Source organism: Trichomycterus rosablanca, chromosome 6 (genome assembly GCF_030014385.1).
Source record: "Trichomycterus rosablanca isolate fTriRos1 chromosome 6, fTriRos1.hap1, whole genome shotgun sequence".
Taxonomy (NCBI): domain Eukaryota; kingdom Metazoa; phylum Chordata; class Actinopteri; order Siluriformes; family Trichomycteridae; genus Trichomycterus; species Trichomycterus rosablanca.
The window spans coordinates 33,762,193-33,781,771 of record NC_085993.1 but is presented as its reverse complement, the minus strand read 5'-3'; the positions used below and the strand labels follow the sequence as shown (position 1 = coordinate 33,781,771).

General features: G+C 37.6%; 1 protein-coding gene across 1 annotated transcript in view; it reads right to left on the bottom strand.

Annotated features, from left to right (window-relative positions):
- abcc6a (ATP-binding cassette, sub-family C (CFTR/MRP), member 6a) overlaps positions 1-19,579 on the bottom strand; it is a 41,679-nt gene that overhangs the window by 21,254 nt on the left and 846 nt on the right. Inside the window, exons 2-9 of the mRNA XM_062997719.1 lie at positions 19,038-19,214; positions 16,266-16,391; positions 9,897-10,034; positions 6,091-6,207; positions 4,180-4,241; positions 3,794-3,925; positions 2,553-2,759; positions 208-385 (exon numbers count right to left, since the gene is read on the bottom strand). Coding sequence (XP_062853789.1) covers positions 208-385; positions 2,553-2,759; positions 3,794-3,925; positions 4,180-4,241; positions 6,091-6,207; positions 9,897-10,034; positions 16,266-16,391; positions 19,038-19,214 — 1,137 coding nt within the window. The remainder of the gene's footprint in view (positions 1-207; positions 386-2,552; positions 2,760-3,793; positions 3,926-4,179; positions 4,242-6,090; positions 6,208-9,896; positions 10,035-16,265; positions 16,392-19,037; positions 19,215-19,579) is intronic.

Sequence of the window (19,579 nt, the reverse complement as noted above, 5' to 3'; positions counted from 1 at the left end):
TTCCATACAATAATTGTATAATTAATTTAGAGGTGAGATCTGGTAAAATATGTCTCCCTCAAAAATTGTTGTGGCTATTCTTTGTCTCTCTTCACTTAAGCTAAAGTGTAAATTAAGGCAAGTGTTTACAGTGACTGGTCCAAAAATACAAAAAACAATAAAATTGACCACTTTATGTCACTAGACAGAAATGACTTAGGAACAGACCTTTCTGTAGACGAGGCCCATGACAGCAGTCTTGACCCTCATTCCCACAGTAAAACAGGCATACATGTACTGGTGGTTAAAGAGGGACTGCAGACAGGACAGAAGGAACATGAGTGAGGCGTAGAAATATCCTTTCCACAGCGGCGCGTTTTCCTCCCTCATAAAACCTAAAAGAAGACTGAAAAGATAAAGACAGGAAGAAGAAGACAGATTATGGTTAATTACAAGCTGGTTTTGATTTGACATCAGACAGTTTTGGACGTCAAAGCCATGTGTGTGCCTCAATCATGCTTTCTGAATAATGTCAAGGCAAATCCTAATGACACAGCTTTGTCTGCTGTTAAAATATAAATGTCAGATAACTTCTTTACACTCCTGACACACGTTTAAAGAAAATACAGTACAGGCAAATATGAATGTTAATCTTCAGTGAATATTCATTCATCTAAATTAGTATACAACATCTATATGGCATGGAACCAGAGCCACTGTGACCTTGACCAGGTATAGAGTGGTTGATGAAAATAAAATGAAAATGAAATAGAAGGAGTATTGCAAACAACCATAGGGATTGGACAGTAGATGACTAGAGTAAGATTACATTTACTGATGAGTCCAGTTTTCAGCTTTAACCAACACCTGGTCATCTAGGGGTTAGACAAAGACCTGGAATGGCCAACAAGATACAGTGTCTTGCATCCACCATGATATTGGGGAAATATCGACGATGATCTGGGGATGGTTCAGTAATTCTGGAATTGGGCAGATTTGTCTTTGCGAGGGACACGTGAATCCTACCACTTACTAGATTATCCTAGAAGACAACTTGCTTTCTTAAGACCTTATCATGGCCAGGCATGACTTGAAACCCTTTAAAAATCTCTTTAATGTGATCAAAAGGAAGACAGAAAGTCACAAACCATGAAACTTTTTTGAATTTTTGTACAAGGAGTGGCAGGAGTGGTCAGAAGCATGCCAAAACACATACAATCTGTGATTCTAAATCTGCTTTTTAGCATGAAATACTGATTTCTAAATTTCTTCTAAATTAAAACATTCTTCAAAAAAACATGAACTTCATTCATCATTTAAACATAATTCAAGGTCTGAAAACACCTTCATCACTTTAAGTAGTTGTCTGCAAATAAATGCTCTAGAATCAAGAGTCTAGATGTTTTATAGAATAAAACAATGTACAAATTTAATGTCAAACAAATGTTCATTGTACTCGAACACAGATTTATAAGTAGTAAAAGCAAAAAAAGTGATGATTTTTTTTAATGGTTTTCTTTTTCTCATAGCTGTATATAAGATTACATAGGCTCCATTGATGTTCGCATTAGAAATTTCTGTTTTCACAGCTGACACGTATTTAGGTCTATGCCACCTTCCCTTGTACAAAATAACCTGTACAAAAATGTGCTTATGTATAATCTACATTGTATAATATTTCTCCAGATTTCTTTATTTTATCTGATGGTTATATTTCATACTCCGTGTACTGTAACAAAAACATTGTTACATCAAAATGACTGAACAAATCATTAGGAAAAAGGAAAGTTGAAAAAACTAATGTTTGGCAAGTGAGACAACAATTCCATATCAGTATAAAGCCCATAGGCAAGTACTTTACCCACTAGGATCTTTCAAATGTTTATGTTTAACACCTCATTCTAGTACATTAAGGTCACTAGGATTAAACTGAAACGGCTACCCTGATAAATGTAACCTTTATTTTCAGCTAGGTTCAGCAACTCTACCTAAATTCCAGACACAATTCCTTTAGGTTTTAAAGCAGCATAAAAAGAATCAGTTTATTGCTACAGTTTGCTGGTGGCTGTCTAAAACTTTAATTTGGCTGGCTGATTCTTAAGCAATGGTCGCTTTTTTACCACAACCTCGGCAGTTCCGCTTCGGCTCTGCTGGAGCAGACGCATCTATGCCCGGCACAGTACTGCGGTGACTGGCTCTGACCAGCTTTCAGACTTTAAGCCATAATTGCCCCTTTGTGGCCATAAACAACCCAATCTTTGTCTGGCTGGGCCGACGTCCGTCAGCCAAGCACAGCCGAGCACCTGCTACTAATGATGACTTCCTGTTTTTCAAAGATATCATGAACCATACAATAGACCCCCAAAAACATTTAAAAACATTTGGTTAGGCTGTGTGAGGTGTTTTAAACCCACAGAAAACAGTTTATTTGAGTCTGTGGATATTTAAAGAGAGGAATTTTAATAAGCTATAAACTAAGGCTTCTCTCCAGGAATTTTTTGTTGGGGAGGGTCATGAACCTAGAAGAAGCAGTAGGACCAGATTATGTAAGTCTTTTAGTATGTTTGTCTTACCTGAGGACTTGTGGTATAGCAAACATAAAAGCATCATGGATCACAAGGCACAGTGTTCCTGACAGGAAATAAGGTCCAACGTTGCGAGCGAGTGTTCGTAGAAGGCAGAAGCCTGAGCTCTGCTCTTTTTGAAGCTTTCTTAGAAGCTGAGCCTGATCTGGCAAGCGCGATCCCAGCATCACACTGTTGCTCAGGTACATCTCCTGTCTGGTTAAAGGACAAAAATCAGACATGCGTGTTAAAAAGGGCTTTATCTTGGACATATACAGGCAGGTGACACATGAAAGAAAAAAAACTGAACACTGACTGGTGAAACAGGAAAAGAGGTGTACTGCATAATACATTTAAGTATTTGCATCAACAATTAAGCCTTCATTCAACTACTAGCGAAAGCTTTAATTATGAAGACTTAAGTGGCTTTACTGCTTATTGTTTGATGTGTTTCATTGAACATGTGTAGTACACCAAGAGAACAGTATAGGCTTGATTGCTTGACCCTTACAGTGAGGGAGCTTGGTAGCTCTTTTCTGCTTTGGCAGACAATATGATGGCACTGTTTGGGTCTACTTATCACTTTTAAAGAGAAAAGTCAAGACAAACCAAAATAATACATATTCCAACTGATAATATTTTAAATATTCTGTAATTTTTTGATCCTTATATAATCCATGATCTCTTCCAGAATGACAATGGCCATATCTACAGGACAGTAATTCAATAAATAAAACAATCACATGTTCCAGTGGTGACTGTGGCCTATGGCGGCTGTTTGATTTACAAGGGTAAAATTTCACTTGTGCCCAATGTTTCTGGTATAGTCTAATGTGACATTTAAAATTCATGAATAAATCGACCTATAGGCATGTTTCCTGAGGTGGGAGAAAGCCAGAATATCCTTGACAAAAACACACAAACACAAGGACAGTACGGACAAAGCAAAACTTTACAAAGACTTTACAAACCTGAATCCTGGAAGCAGTCAAATCTCAATCTAAGCAATGCTACAACATGGACTCAACTGTGTCAAACAGCCTTACAGGTACCAGGAAAACTGGCTTTTATTATTTCACCATCTTGTTTATTTATTTTCAGACTCGTTTTTGTGATTCACTGTCGGGATGGAATTTTCAATTGGATTTTCTCTTAAGACTTCATATGAAAACTATCTATATAGTTAGTTTTTTTATACTTATTGGAATTTGTAAGCTCCAGTTTAAAATAATGATATAACATTGTCATACTGTTGCAGTTTGGTGCGTTCTGCAGTCCATTCGTCTTCCAGATCGGAGAGGATTTTCTCTGAAGTGTCCTCTTCTCGGAGGGACCACAGATCTTCTGCCTGCAGAGGTGTTCGGTACCCTTTAACAACCAACCTGCAAAAACACAAACACATATACACTTGCTTAGTAAACATATTAGTCTTCTATCTGAATACCTATGTTATTGTATATTTAACACATTAAATTATTTCAAATTAAAAAACTTAAATGAATAGGCAGAAAATTTGAATCCACTGGCTATTTCTTTTTAATAGAGGTATTATATGTGTTGACAAGTTTGTCCTTTAAATAAATAAAAAAAAAATTTAATAAATTTTTTTTTTTAATTACTACAATTATTCACTTACCCTCTGAACCACCAAAAGAGGAGCTTTGACAAAAATGATGCATCTTGAACAGGGCAGGCATTCTAAAAAAAAAAAGCAACAACAACAAACAACCAAATTTAAATCATTTTTTGACATATGTATGTTCCATGTCTAGTAGACTAGACTATTTTAGCTAAACATTTTAGGTACATTTTAGCTAGTTCACCAGCTGGTGTGATTGGGGTGCTGCTTGTGTATTGCTGACACCGTTTGGTCCTGAGAGTTCCCTATCTTTACTTTTTTGAGAAATTGAGTTGTCACAGTTGTCCAGAGCAGCCTGTCATATTGTGACAATCATATCTCAGTTCTTTGTTCTATCTTCACCTTCTCCGTTGCAGGCTGCAAATGTTTTGTCTTTCATTTACATTCACATTTTCGGCATTTAGCAGACACCTTTATCCAAAGCAACTTACATTACAGTTACAGTATATAGTCTGAGCAATTAAGGGTTAAGGGCCTTGCTCTAGGGCCCAACAGCAGCAACCTGGCAGCTGTGAGGCTTGAACCCGCGACCTTCTGATTACTAGTCCAGTACCTTAACCACTAGGCTACAGCTTGCCATTTGGCCATTTCATTTGGTACTTTGTTTCTATTATTTTGCCCACCCTATATATTTGCAATTGTTGGTGGCAGTATTGTTCTACCTTGGTTAAATATCTTGCACTTGGGTTCTTTTTATATTCTTGCAGGTGCTGTACTTCACCTTGTGCTTCAATAGCAAGACGTGACCTGCACTGTTACATAAAGTTCCTCCTACGATAAAGTTAAGGCTTGAAATTAGTTTGCTGTGTTAAACCTTATCTTATACATTTAAAAAGAAATGGAACACTGTCTGTGAGCCAGAACCTATCACACAACTTCATTAACTCAAAAAAGAATCACAGCCATCAGGTCCAAAATTCAGTAAAAAGTCTTCATTACAGTAGAGGCTGTTACAGCACCAACACTGGAATCAGCCAAAAAATAAGATTCCCATATTTATAGTTTTAGTGTTTAGGTGTCAGGTGTGCAATATGTTATGCATATATAGGATATATGAATAACATAAAAGCTGTCTAATAACTCTCACTTAGCCTAAAGAATTTTTAGAGAGCAGTAGTTTTACAGTGTTGCCTTCTTGGATAGCGGGACTGGGCAAGCAGAATAAAGTATTTGGCCACACTGCATGGAGAGTAAACAGAAAATGAGTGAGAGTGTCTGTGTGATTAAGTGTGAGTGCTAGTGCTGTGGTCAACTTTGTGTGTGTGACTAGCATGGTTTACTTACTACACATTTCCACCCACTGCTGACCTCAGCTCTGCCCCTGTACCCATTCACCCAAACACAACCCTACACCTACAATCTAATTCTCTTCACCGGAGGTCTCGCTCAATGGCATGTTGTGAATAACTCAGGAAGTGACTGAGACAGGAGAGGACCATCGGGTGTGGCACTCATGTCTGTGGCTACAACGTCATCTCACACACATGAGTTTCTTGTTGTTGTCTGGAAAAGGGACCCCTATCTTAGACTTTTAAGAATGAGATTATATCACCCCTTTATATTTAAATGTGTTTTTGTTTTTGCTTTGGTGCTATTTTGCTTAATTCTAGATCTTTGGTTTCTGAGGCATTGGTAAAATGGGCAGTTATTATTATAAACACTAGTGGAACACATTCCAAAAGATGAATCACCACCTGCAATGAGATAAATAAGTCTTAAAAACATGTCCTTGAACCAATCATGGACTTTTACTAATGACAAGGCATGGTGTACACGTGGTGTATGGTGTACACGCACTGTGGTGTGGCAGGGTCTTATATTCCGTAAGACTATGATTCACTGTGGTTGTTGGGGTTGGTGCAAACATGTTTGTAGGAACGTAATGGCACACTCACTACTTACTTTTACCTGGATGGCTTTGCCTGGAGGAGCCTGTTCTGCAAAACAGCTGAGGAAAAGCTGGGCCACTTGAAGGGCGAAGTACGAGAAAAATGCCAAGTAATGGACAACATCTGGAGTGAGACCCTGAAAGGAAATGCAGGAGTACTTATAAAGGAGTAATTTAATAATGACATGTAATTAAATTTAACCAGGGTTTATTTAAAACGCTTGAAGTGTCTCTGGGGTTAAAGGCTAAAACCATTTGGCCACAAATACCCCTCCCTCAACAGTGTTACTTCTTAGAGTTAGTAATAAACTAGATATGTGCATAAAATTTAAAATTTTGCATTTAATCAGCCATCTACCTCAGTCTTGTTATAGCAGCATGATTTGCTCTGCCCAGTGGTTTTACTTCTTGGGCAGCAAAGTAGTAAGTTTACTGTTTCACCATCGGCTACGCAACCACAGCATACCAACAGTAACTTGTGTACTAACACTAGCATACTAACACTTCCAACAGTAGCATACTAACACTCAGGTGATTACTTCAATGATGTTTCATTGCTCTCTTATTACAAATCCACTTTCGTTGCTCCAACTTAGTGAATATGTCCAGCTCAGCTTAGGCATTGGTCTGGATCTCATAAAATGTTCAACAGCCACACTCACTCTGGCTTAGTAGTTGCCCCAATGTTATATAAAACATCTGACCATCATGATGTCTCCCTTTTATTACATTTTATATTACTTTCAGCCCTTACAGTGTCAGATACACCCTCCTTAGATGATGACAATTGTTTTTCTTAATTATCTAACCTAGTTTTTTTTTAATGTTATGGGTAGAGCCCCCCAATAAATAAATCTCCTCTCAATACAATGTGTAAGTAGTTAAGACATCTAGATTTGGTATTAAGTATAAAACGTTGAACCTGATTGAAGAAAATCTATTTTGTATTTTCCAAGTTCTAAAAAACAACAGAGCTAAGGCTATTTTATATTTAAATGTATACTTAAGTAATACAAATTTTGTATATACTGTATACTGTATATAACCTTATGACATTTATGTTTATTTATAGAAAATGTATTTTGATTATTTAGCGAGGCCTGCCCTACAGTTTAAATTCCACTTATCTAACCAATTCAAACTAAACAAAGTTAAATACACCAGGGTTTTTTCCAACAATAGAGATGGAGATAGGAAAGACACGCAGAGAGACCAAGAAACTATATCTGTGGATATAGACATAATAGTGTTTTTTTGCTGTGACCACATACTTCTTATAATGCATTTTTAGTATCCACAAACTTAACTAAACAAAAATGACACAGACAACCCTCTTCTCTATAACATTTTAAATATGTTGTATTGTGTGGTGCACATACCATTGGTTCATATGTATTTCAAGCAACCCAAGTTGGAAAGCTTCATTCCAAAAACAGGGTGATAGGGTAAAGGTTGTTCATTAAGCAATAATATGTGTCTGAACTGGATACGTCTTTAATAGGGATAAATAATGCCTAAAAGTTATCCTGTGTACCATAGTGCATGCTTTTAAAACTGCAAGCTTCCTTGATGCCACAGGCCAATGGCCGTGCCATAGCATTAATGATACCATAAATCTTATTTTGAACAGTTGGGGCAAATCTTGGTAAAAACCAAAGTGTTTAATAGGGTGCTTTATATGAATGAATAATGTATAAAAGGATTGGTAAACACAGGGAGTCACGCTATGGTCTGGAAATGCATAGATTGCAGTTCTGGAAGCCTGTGGCTTCTGTTTATGGGCAAGCTGCCAAATTTGTGTTACTTATCAACTCCATATTCGACCCACATGTGTTTCTGAACACTTGCAGGAGTGTGTTCACCTTCCCTATTGTTTGCCTGAGCCATATTGTGTGAGGTCCTGTGTACGGCTCTGGAGTTGTGAAGCAACAAGCGAAGCAGAGTAAACATCTGCCTAGGCAGAGCGGGATTATGCCAAGATACAGTTATATTCTTCCCACACCACAGAACAAAACAGGGTCAGCTTTGGTTTGAGTGGTCACAAAATATAGTTCAGTTAAACTGTCTGCTTTCTTTCTAATGGAAGCAAAAAATTGGCTTTCAGCAAGCTGATGAAAATGTGTTTCTGTGCTACTGGTGCAACTTTGACTGACTTTTTAGTGTATGATGCAGGATAAAAACCACAGGCTCAGATTTATAAAGCAATCAGATATTTATTTTTATATTTTTATATTTATGAGGTTCTTTAAAAAGTTTCCACACTTTTTAAAACTGTATTTATTAAAAAATTTAAAAATAAATTACATCACTTTTCTACATAGTCACCTTTTGATGCATTTTTCCCAGTGTCGTACCAACTTTTTAATGCCATCAGCTAAAAATGTTTTTGGTTGAGCGTGTAGCCACTGATGCACCACTGCTTTCACATCATCATTACATGAAAATCTTCTTCCCCTTAAAGCTTCTTCGGAAATCAGATGGTGCTAAATCCAGACTATAAGCTTTCTCACAGTCTCTCAGAAACGGCCAATTACTACTCCTCTCGCACTCACCATTTCCAACAAAAATATAAAAGTGTGGAATGTTTTTAAAGATCCCAATAAGAATACACATTATCTTAAAAATGGAATTTGACATAATTTTGGTAATCAGAAACCCACTGCAACGAGTCATTCATTCATTTGATTTTCATCAACCGCTTTATCCTGGTCAGCATTGTGAAGGGTCCAGTTCTGTTTGGAAACACTGGGCAGAAGGCAGGAAAACCCTGGACGGGGTGCCAATCCTTTACAGAGCTTTAGGTCTGTCTAGACGCCCAGTCAACGATAGCACAGAGGTGTGTTTTTGTTCAAAAATATGTTTTCTTTTTCATTTATTAGGGCTAGTGAACCATATTGTTGGTTTCTTATTTGTTACATTTCCAATTTCTTATAAACTTTGAAGCTGACTCTAAATAGGGATGTAATAATGCAACACTTTAACATCTTTTTGTAATGTAAGAGTGGCACTAATTAAAGTAATCTGGTGCTAATAACTTTGATATCATTTTCGTTATTCCATTTAGTTAACAAATACATTTTTACTGATTCTCATATGCTGGCAATGCAAGGCACACCATTATATTAGCAAATGCTTACTCTGGTTTAATCTCAAATTGCACCCTATTTCATAGAAGTGTGCATTTTTGCAATGTGGTTTGACCTTATTGACACTGTGAGGTGTAAACCTGGTATTGGCTGGATTTGCTTCAGGAGTAACATGTACTAAAATTAAAGCAAATCTCAAGGTCAAGTGAGTCTTGACCTCTGTCCATTTTCTCTGTATTAATGTACCACATGTCTTTTCATTTTTTGTTTTACTTGTTCAAAAAGTATAATGAGCATATCATAAAGCACTTCAAATAAAATAGAATTTAGTTTTGAGCTGAGTGTTTCATTACACCCCTAAATAAATACATTCTGACCGGTCATTAAAGATTTCACACCAGCACATTTACGTATGTACTCTACTTTAGCCCATATATTCATATGACAAGCCATAACCAATTCCAAAGTGGGGCAAACTAACACCAGCCCTGAAAATAGCTACCACAAAAATGCCTTGGCTAGTGTCGATGTGTGCTCTGGAATGTGTCAACACTAAAGTAAATGTGCGCACATCTAAAACCGGGTGTGCATTTGCATATACGCGATGGCACGCATTTGTGTGTCTATGTACATTTGTGTGTAAGTGTGTATAAGTGCAAGTGAATACGTGTGTTTCAAAGTTTTAGGAGAGAATTGTGAAATGGAGGCCCCAGATTGGGTGTGTGTGTTATTTTTCTCACCTGTTCGATGGCCTGCTGGATCTTGGCTCTGAGGGGCACAAGACAACACACCACACTGAGCAGCCAGTACAGAAAGAGCACCACGGAGGAGCGGCAACCCCGGACTCGCTCCCACTGGATTATGCACACCGCTAACACCTAGCATAAAAAAGAAGATCCATTATTAATCGAAACAACCAATGATTACAGAGGTCCAGGGATCATGCATTATTATATTTTCTGCCTTTTTATCCAATGATCATAGCTTATCTTTCCTGTGGTCTTAGACTAACAGTAGTTTTTTTCAAATAACAAGCTGTTGTTTGTTAGTCTGTCTTGAGGTCATGTTTTTTTCTGAGAATATGTTTTGAGAATGCCAACAAGAAGACTTGTACAGTTTTATAATGGATCACATGAATCACAGGACAGTGGTAGCTCAGTGGTTAAGGTACTAAACTAATAATCAAAAGGCTGCAGGTTCAGGCCCAAAAGCCACCAAGTTGGGCCCCTGAGCAAAACCTTTAAACTTAATTTGCTTAAATTGCATTCACTCATAATTGTAAGTCACTTTGAATAAAAGCATCTGCTAAATGTAAATTTAGTTTTTTACTTTGATCAGGGGCTGTACATCTATTTATCCAACAATATTATACACCGATCAGCCATAACATTAAAACCACCCCCTTGTTTCTACACTCACTGTCCATTTTATCAGCTCCACTTACTATATAGGAGCACTTTGTAGTTCTACAATTACTGACTGTAGTCCATCTGTTTCTTTGCATGCTTTGTTAGCCCCCTTTCATGCTGTTCTTCAATGGTCAGGACCAGGGCCGGCGCTAGGGGGGGGCTGAGGGGGGCATTGCCCCCCCAAATTGTGTCTTTGCCCCCCCAAGCACAATGCAAGCAACGGCTATTTTTAAAATTATCTCTGAACCAATCACAAAAATGCATTTTGTTTTACAGTGTGAAGATATTTCCTTGCTTATTCCTGATTGGCTCTTTGAGTCATATAAAAATCGGCAGACTGCCCCAAACAGTTCAGTTCGGCAGTATATGTTCTGTTAGTGTGAGCGAGAGGCAGGTATACTGGTAAACACTTTTTTTTTTCAGAATTAGTATTCTTTTGTTTTCTTTATATTTTAATTTCCCAATAATATAAATATTCTCACTCATTCCTATTTCCACGTTTGAATATTCTCAGTCTGTGTGTAGGTACATTTGTCAGCTTTGACTTAAATTTGTATTAAAGCCTTTCAAGAAATAGAGTTGTTCTATTAGTAATGGCAATTTAATTAAGGGGGCGTATTAAAATGAAATACAATTAGATAATCTTTTTTCTCCATTTACATAATCAACATGTATTTTTTAATCATTGGGTTTTAAGTTTAAGTTCGAAAACATGCATTTTTATTACATACATCACTTTAAGCCAGTATCAATAGCTTGGCTGTCATCATTCATGCACAAATCAAGCCTTGAATATATTTCTGGCTTCAAAAACATGACTATCAACATGCCCCCTCATTAGGTTTTACTGCCCCCCCAAGCAAAGCAGTCCAGAACCGGGGCTGGTCAGGACTCTCCCAGGACCACTACAGAGAAGGTATTTTTTGGGTGGTGGATGATTCTCAGCACTGCAGTGACACTGACATGGTGGTGGTGTGTTAGAGTGTGTTGTGCTGGTATGAGTGGATAAGACACAGCAATGCTGATGGAGTTTTTAAACACCTCACTGTCACTGCTGGACTGGGAAAAGTTCACCAACCAAAAATATCCAGCCAACAGCGCCCCATGGGCAGCGTCCTGTGACCACTGATGAAGGTCTAGAAGATGACCAACTCAAACAGCAGCAATAAATGAGCGATCGTCTCTGACTTTACATCTACAAGGTGAACCAACTAGGTAGGAGTGTCTAATAGAGTGGACAGTGAGTGGACATGGTATTTTAAAAAAACTCCAGCAGTGCTGCTGTGTCTGATCCACTCATACCAGGACCCCTAGGCAGGGCAAGACCTCATTTCAATGAGTGCCATGGACTAGCAACATCACCAGATTTGGAGATTTGTCTTGACTAATCTAGCACTATAGATAAAAACTAAAACACAGATGTGACAATCAGAGCCTGAGCTGGATAGAGTCACCAAAATATGTGCAGTGTTGGGATAAGTGGTTGGGAAGCTGCATATTAACATGCTAACAGCTAATACAGAGGGCTAAAGCATTGGACTGGCGCTGCAAAAGTGACACCTTGGCATAACTGCTCAGATTACCTTATCTCAAACAAGTCCAGCCATTAGGCAACAAAAACAGGACTTTTGCCATCTGGATCTCTAAAGATGGTGTGAAATTACTGTAAATGTAACAATAACCACATAAACGTGTTATAAATAGCTTTACAACTAAATGGACAGCCAATAAAAATAAACTGGCATATATAAGCCATGACATAATAGACTATACAATAACAGTCCACAGAGAAGCCAGAAAGCTCCCAAGCTAAATGTAATTATCACATTAGTAAGGTTACATCAGTTCAGCTCATAGTTTCCTGTACCAGAAGAAATAAATTTTAAAAAATACCTTTTTACATTGCTCTATCCTCTTGTTTATAACTGTGTATAACATTTGTGAATGGGTGTACCTTTATTATGACCACAGTTCAGGTCACATAAATAAACAGGAGTACACAGTTTATAACATAAATTAACATGACAGCTGGTCTAATAAAACAATATGTACCAGGCAATACTCATTTATTATGTATTTTGAGTAATTTTCTTCTCTTTTTACTGTACAATGACATTAATAACTCTCCAACTCTCAGCAAACCAGGCTGACTTTGGTTGTCCTCATCTCATCTTAAATTAATTAATTTATTCATTCATTTTTTCATTAATTTATTGTTTTACCATTGCTTTATCCTGGTTTGGGTCATAGTGGGTCTAAATTATTGGGCGAAAGGCAAGAGAAACCTGGACAGGTGACCAGTCTACCACAGGACAGACACACATACACACACACTTTCTAGCAATCTCTAGTAGCTCCAATTGGCCTTAATGTTTATCTTTGGACTTGTGGGAGGAAACCGGAGCATTCATAAAAAATCCATGTGGATGTTGGGAGAACATGCAAACTCCACACAGAAAGGAATCAGAATCAAGGAAATCAAACCCAGGCCATTCTTGTTGTAAGTGACAGTGCTACCCACTGCACCACCGTGCAGCCCAGTCTAAATTCACTGTGGTGTATATACTTTTCTGTCTAATTTTAGTCATGACGACTTTATTTATTAAAGTGTTTCCTAGGCAACAGAAAACACAGTTGAATTACATAAGGCAAGGCAATCTAGCCAGGTTCACATAAGGATTTACGCTATTCCAAACCACACCTTTACCAGATCCAAACTTTAACATTTTCCAGAAACAAACCAAAGGCTCCTAACCTCAGAGATCAAATAAAACATTTCAGGGAAGCTCTTAATTACTTGGTATGGCCAAAACTCTTTGAAGACACCTAACTATCTGGATTCAATATACAAACATTATGCATATGATCAAAAAGAAGCTAATGGATGTTTGTTCTCGTTACAGCTGCCTTGTAATGGGAAATAATGGTTTCTTTACTAGAGTGGCGTAGGAGGAATTTAACGCTTCAGTTGTGCCTCAGACTAGGTGCCCACCTTGTAATCATACATGGCAAGTGCTGAGTGAAGTTGTGTGGATCAACAATATTTGGCACCAGAATATAGCTGGTGATGCACCACCAGCCCAGATTACACTAGATGAGGCCCATTCAGCCACTTAGACTGAGTGGTGGACCTAAGTGCTCTGATATAAGACAAACTTTGGGTTTTTTGTTTTTAGTTTTGTTGAAGTTTGTTGAAGTTGAAGCTGCAATATGTAACGTTCGAAAACTGAAACTGGGAAAAGAAGTAGCATCATTGAGCCTAAAACATGGGGTTCACTGCCTGTTAAGTTACCTAAGGAATTTGGTTCAAGTATTTTACTACAGGTTTTATAAAAATATACTGTACGTTTTACTAGTATAACACCCTCAGTGGTGCAGAACAGAAACACCTAGAATGGATGGCTGTGTATGTCTGTGGTTCCTTGGTTAAGTGGAGAACTTCAAGGGCTCTCTTATTCACTTCTGTTTATGGGTAAAGAATATCATCACATGCTTTATTTTAATGCTTCAAAGGTGAATTATGTTGATATATCAACACTGTTCGCCTTTGAAGCATACATGCAGCATTACAGCCAAAAAGTTTTTTCCTCCTACCCCAAATGTGGTGGATCTGCTAAGACAAGTTTGGTGTCAACTGTTGACTGTGTAAAATTTCCAGAATATGTAAGACATCAACAAATTCAAAGATTAGTCATTAATTATTGGCAAGGGAGGATTTAGTCACTTTAGTTTTTGACCAAACTATTCCTGTATACATATATTTTTTCAGGCGAGTGGTTTATTCTCATTTAAAATAAATAATCATATTTCATAGGACACCAGTCAATGAATGTTAATGTTTTGTGGAAGTCATTGCAAATTACCTTTTGAAACCTGACAACTGGGCCCAATAACATTATAGAACATAATTTTGCATTGCTTTCTTAAGTTGTTTTGGATAAAAGCATTTACTTCTCACAATGTTCTCCAGAAACGCAAAAATTCCTTCACTTTAAGAGTATGACTAAAGAAACAAATAAACACTGGGTTTTAAGGTCAGACCATGTTGTGGTTGTTGTCGCTTTCAGCTTAACCAAGCTCTTGATTACATAAGGCCAGATATTATGCAAGACACAACCATATGTGGTGAAGTAGGCGGAGAAAGCACAAAATAAGTGTTTTTAAGGTTTAAACAGCAATATTTGTGCATAAAGTTAATACATCAAAGCTTCTTTGACCTATATCCCTGAGGGTTTATTTATTTCTTTATATGCACAATTAATATTAAAATCGTTCAATAAAAGAGTATTCAGGGGAAAAGCCATCCCTCTCAGTATTTTTCCCAAAGCAGTGGTCAGTGTTTATTTAGGTGTCTGAGGAGACCATAGATTAAGTAAGCATCTGTTCTGGAAGCTGTCTGGATAAAAAGTCCCTGGTCAGCAAAGACTTGCAGCCTTGTGTTATGCCCACACTTCCTTCACCTCCACACTATTTAACTCAAATGTTTTAGGTCACCCCCAGCTAAAAAAAATATGATGTCTACTATGTCAGTCATAGCTGACGTAGTTGTATGAGGTTTTAAAGGTGATAAAAAAAGAACAAGTTAGGGTTTGTAATAGCTTAATATTACACACTGAAGCTTTACTTTTACCTGCCCCTATTTTTACTGTATTTCACAAACTGTACATATCTCTATTACACATAAAGGTTGATAATGCTTTAAAAACATCAAAATTTAACATTTTTAATAATTATTAATAATTATTATGTTTCAGATATCTCATTACAGAGAGTGCCAGGTGCAATCCACACACACATACACACACGCAAGTAACGAAATAGTGGGGACAAATGCAAATAAATAAGTGGCCAATTAACAAAGAAACAAAGAAACAGTTGAAATACAGGAGAACATCAACAACCTGCAACAGAAAAAGTTGATATAAAAGGGATAGTGCAGAAATGAGAACTGGATGTTGAGATATGATAGGATATTATGGCCATCAAAGAAAAAGCCAGCTCTGAAAACAGGAAAGACAGGGAACTGTCCAAACCTGCCGGTTTCGGCAATGTGTAAGTTTACCAGAATTTACCAGAAGCAGCTGATAAAAAAGCAAATGAAAATTAGAAATGAAAATTACTGTGATTTATTTAATGGTAGCAACAGATACCACAACAATCAAAATTTAATGTAGGCAATGTTACAAATAACAAAAAGGCTTGCAGCCAGCAGCTAGTCAGTTTACCAGATATTAGTCAATAGTAAAAAGTACTTATGATGGTCATGACATTTTTAGCCATTTATTTAATAGTAGTCCAGTTTAAAATGTAACACAGTAACTGATATATACAGCAAACAGGATTGGACAGAAGTGGACTTTTTGGACTTTGTTTGCCTACACTCAACAGCTGGAAATTGAAAGCCATCTGATGTGAAATCACATTTGATCACATGATACAGTATCATGTCTTAAGTTTTGTAATGATATTCAAAATAAATGGTTCAATATCAGCCAGAGATTCCATCATACTCTATCATTTGCATGTCCGATGTGACACCCAACCTACCCAATCAGTTTTTTGTGTTGGTTTAAAAATGGAAAATCTTTTTTTTTTTCTTTCAGGGTCACATAACACACCTAATATATGCTTAATAAGCTAGATGTAGTGATGTCAAAATTGTGATATTATTACACTCTGATGTAATGGAATATACGTTACCACAGTAAGGCTGCGTATGAACGGACTTAGTAGAAAGACAAGGTGACGATGGATCTCCTGGTTTCGCTCCAACAGGATATAGAAGAATTCCACAAAGCCAAAGGAAGCCAAGAAGAAGCCAAGCAACTGTGGGAGACAGATAGAAACGGATCTCAGACCTGGGTGAGAATCATCTGAGTCATGTTTCCGGAAATGCCTTCGGACACTCATTACACTGCTGAACTAGAGATATGTATTCGGATGTGAGGAATTGTTTTGGGGGCAGTGGTGGATTTAAACCCTCATAGAGGTACACTGTGAAAACTAACACAGGCTTTACTTGTGTGATTAAAAAGTCGTATGACTGTAAATCATGTAAACCAAATGTACAGACTGGACAAATATGTACAAAGGAAAAACATCTGATTAGAAAATCAACTCTGATATGTCATAGGCATTTTATTGCCGTGGTTTGGTTTTACTACAAATTTACTTTAACAGAATGTTACTCTAACTGATGACCTGATTAATATGATGAAACATGCTTCTTTTATTTACAGTTCACATTGGGGTCGCTAAATAGTTTGGTGCAAATGAAAATGATGTTATTCATTTGCTGTGGTCTTTACAGTCACCAAACCCAAAGTGAACACCTATGAAATCATTGTAATTTCTGTGTTAGAAAGCACCACCAGTTTTGATAATAGAAAATTGCCTTCATCAGCATTTAAAAAATTTTTGAACATGATGTGATTTATTAAAAATACAGTTTGCATTTTTTAAATAAAAGACTTTTTTATTTACACACAGACTGAAATGACTCTGGTAGCAATGTGAAAATTAGTCTACAACTCAGAAAACACCAGTATGCTACTCTCGCCCACAAGCTTTTGCGGATCGGGCCGTCAGCCCAAATGGCTGCCTCACTGTCCCTGAGCTGGACACCATTCTGCCACGTTTTCTTTGATTCAGAATCCTTCAGTTTGGCTTTTATGACTCTCCATTTATTGGCCAAACCACAGCTGGACATCATCCTGCTACATTTTCTTTACTTTAAGCCTCCCTATTTTCTTATTCAATAAAAATACCAGAAATCTGAAGTCTGAATTTAACACCATGGCAAAAGCAAAAATGAGATTAAGCATAATCTTATATTTATAAACTATTAACCCCTTCTGTGTTCCCATTTTTGGTGGGCAGAGGATTCATGAAGGCACACATGGTTGATTTGTAAGTTCCTCTAAACTGGGTCGTCTGCACCTCTTTGAGTGTTAATTCATGGGAGTGTCTATACATAATCATAGTTTGTCCCTCTCTGACTTGCCAGCTCTTCTGTCTGGCAAACCTGCTTTCCTCTGTGAAACTGTGACATCCGTCTCGTCTGGTTTTCTACTGGAATGGGAAGCCTTTTATACATTATTTATTTTGAGAAAACTCAGCTGGCATTGCAGCAATTCATGTTTAGAACCTGAATGAGCAAGCTGCCCCAAAGGCCTTGTGATGACCCCTTTTCCAGGGCGGTCCCCATGTAGTGGAACCACACTGGGCACAGGCTGCGGCAGTAGTTGGTAGTAGGCTTACTGCTTAAGTTTCACTGTCCTTGGCTTGTGTGTAGGGTTTCCTATCTTTTCTTTTTTTTCCAAAAACTAGGTCAACTTCATTATACTTTACAAATAGTTGCACATTTATAATTTGATGCCTGTGACACACTCCAAAAAGTTGGGACAAAGGCAAAAAAAGACAGCTAAGGGAATCATGATTGGGTATAAAAGGAGGCTCCACTAAAGGATCAGTGTTTACAAGCAAAAAAAAAAAATCACCACTTTGTGCCAACATTTGTGAGAGAATTACAAATCAGTTCGAACAGAACATTTCTCAATGCAAGATTGCAAAATAAAAAAATCGTCTTTCACAATTTACTTTTCAAAATACTGTGAAAAGATTCAGGGAATCTAGGAAGATCTTAGACCGTGTAGGGCAAACCCGGAAAGCACTGTTGAATGTCTGTGACCTTTGAGCTCTCAGACAGCAGAGCATAAGAAATCGTCATGCTGCTAGTATAAATATAGCCACATGGGCTCAAAGGTACTTTAGAAAACCATTGTCACTAAACACAGAATACCCTTGCATCAAGAAATGCAACTTGAAATGCGTTTACACAAAAAGAATACCAGACATCAATTCTCTGAAGAAATGTCTGAGTTCTCTAGGCCTGAGCTGTGTGCTGTGGTCAGATGAGTACACAGTTCAGCTTGTTTTTGAAAAAACAAACAAACAGATGTCGAGTTTTCTATGCCAAAGATAAAAAGGACCATCTAGACTGTTATTACTGAAAGGTGCAAAGCCAACATCTGTCATGGTGTGGGGGTGCATCACTGCATTTGTAAAAATGCAGAGACTTGCAGACACGCTGGAAGTTCTTTAACTTATCTCAATTAAATGGGAATGTGATACCAGTTAGACTTGGTTCTAATGATACTTCATTTATTCACTATCACTTCACTTCAATCACTTCATCCTGGTCATATCTAGAAGGAGACTTCTTACAAACCAGGAGTCAGGTCCTCAGGACCTATCTTGCTGTGCACCACCCAGTCTAACCAGTTGCACCTCTGTGCCAACCTACTGATACTCAAAAAGAGAACTGATGCATCTTTTTTATTTTGGAATTTGATTAGCATTGCTGTAGCTCAATGTCTGGGGTTAATACCATTTTACCATGTATGGTAATACCACTGCATTTAAACTCAGAACATACCATTAATAGATTTGTTTACCTAAGTGCTCACTTACCAGCTTGGCACTGAAAAGAAGTGAAAGGGGCAGGCGGCGTTGACCATGACAGTACAGATGCAGACAGTAGAAAGGTGAGATGACCCACAGGTAGATGCAAGGTGCCCACACCAGGATCGTGTTCTGAAAGCAGTTGCTTAGTTCAGGTTTGTGTGTGTACCATGTCTGGTTCCAGTCCTGAAAGAGAAGGAAAGCGCAATAGAGTTGGTGGAATAGTCCTGTATCATTCCATCTCATATCTTGATGAAAAACCTGGTTACATTACTTTTGGTAGTTTGTGCTACTGAGTACAACCCAGTTAATCCCAGTTAATCTAAAATAAATATAAAACAATATAAGTTAATTATAAGCTAAACAAAACCACAGCGACCAACAAAAAGCTCATCTTAAACCAACATGTGGGCTGGAATTTTCTACAATAACCAGAATCATACTGAACTGTTCAGACTGTCTGACCCAACTGTGAGCTTTGTTTAGTGTGCTAGTATAATGCAGTCCAGGAAACACTGGGTTTGAACTCAAAAGATGGATCTGGGTGTTTG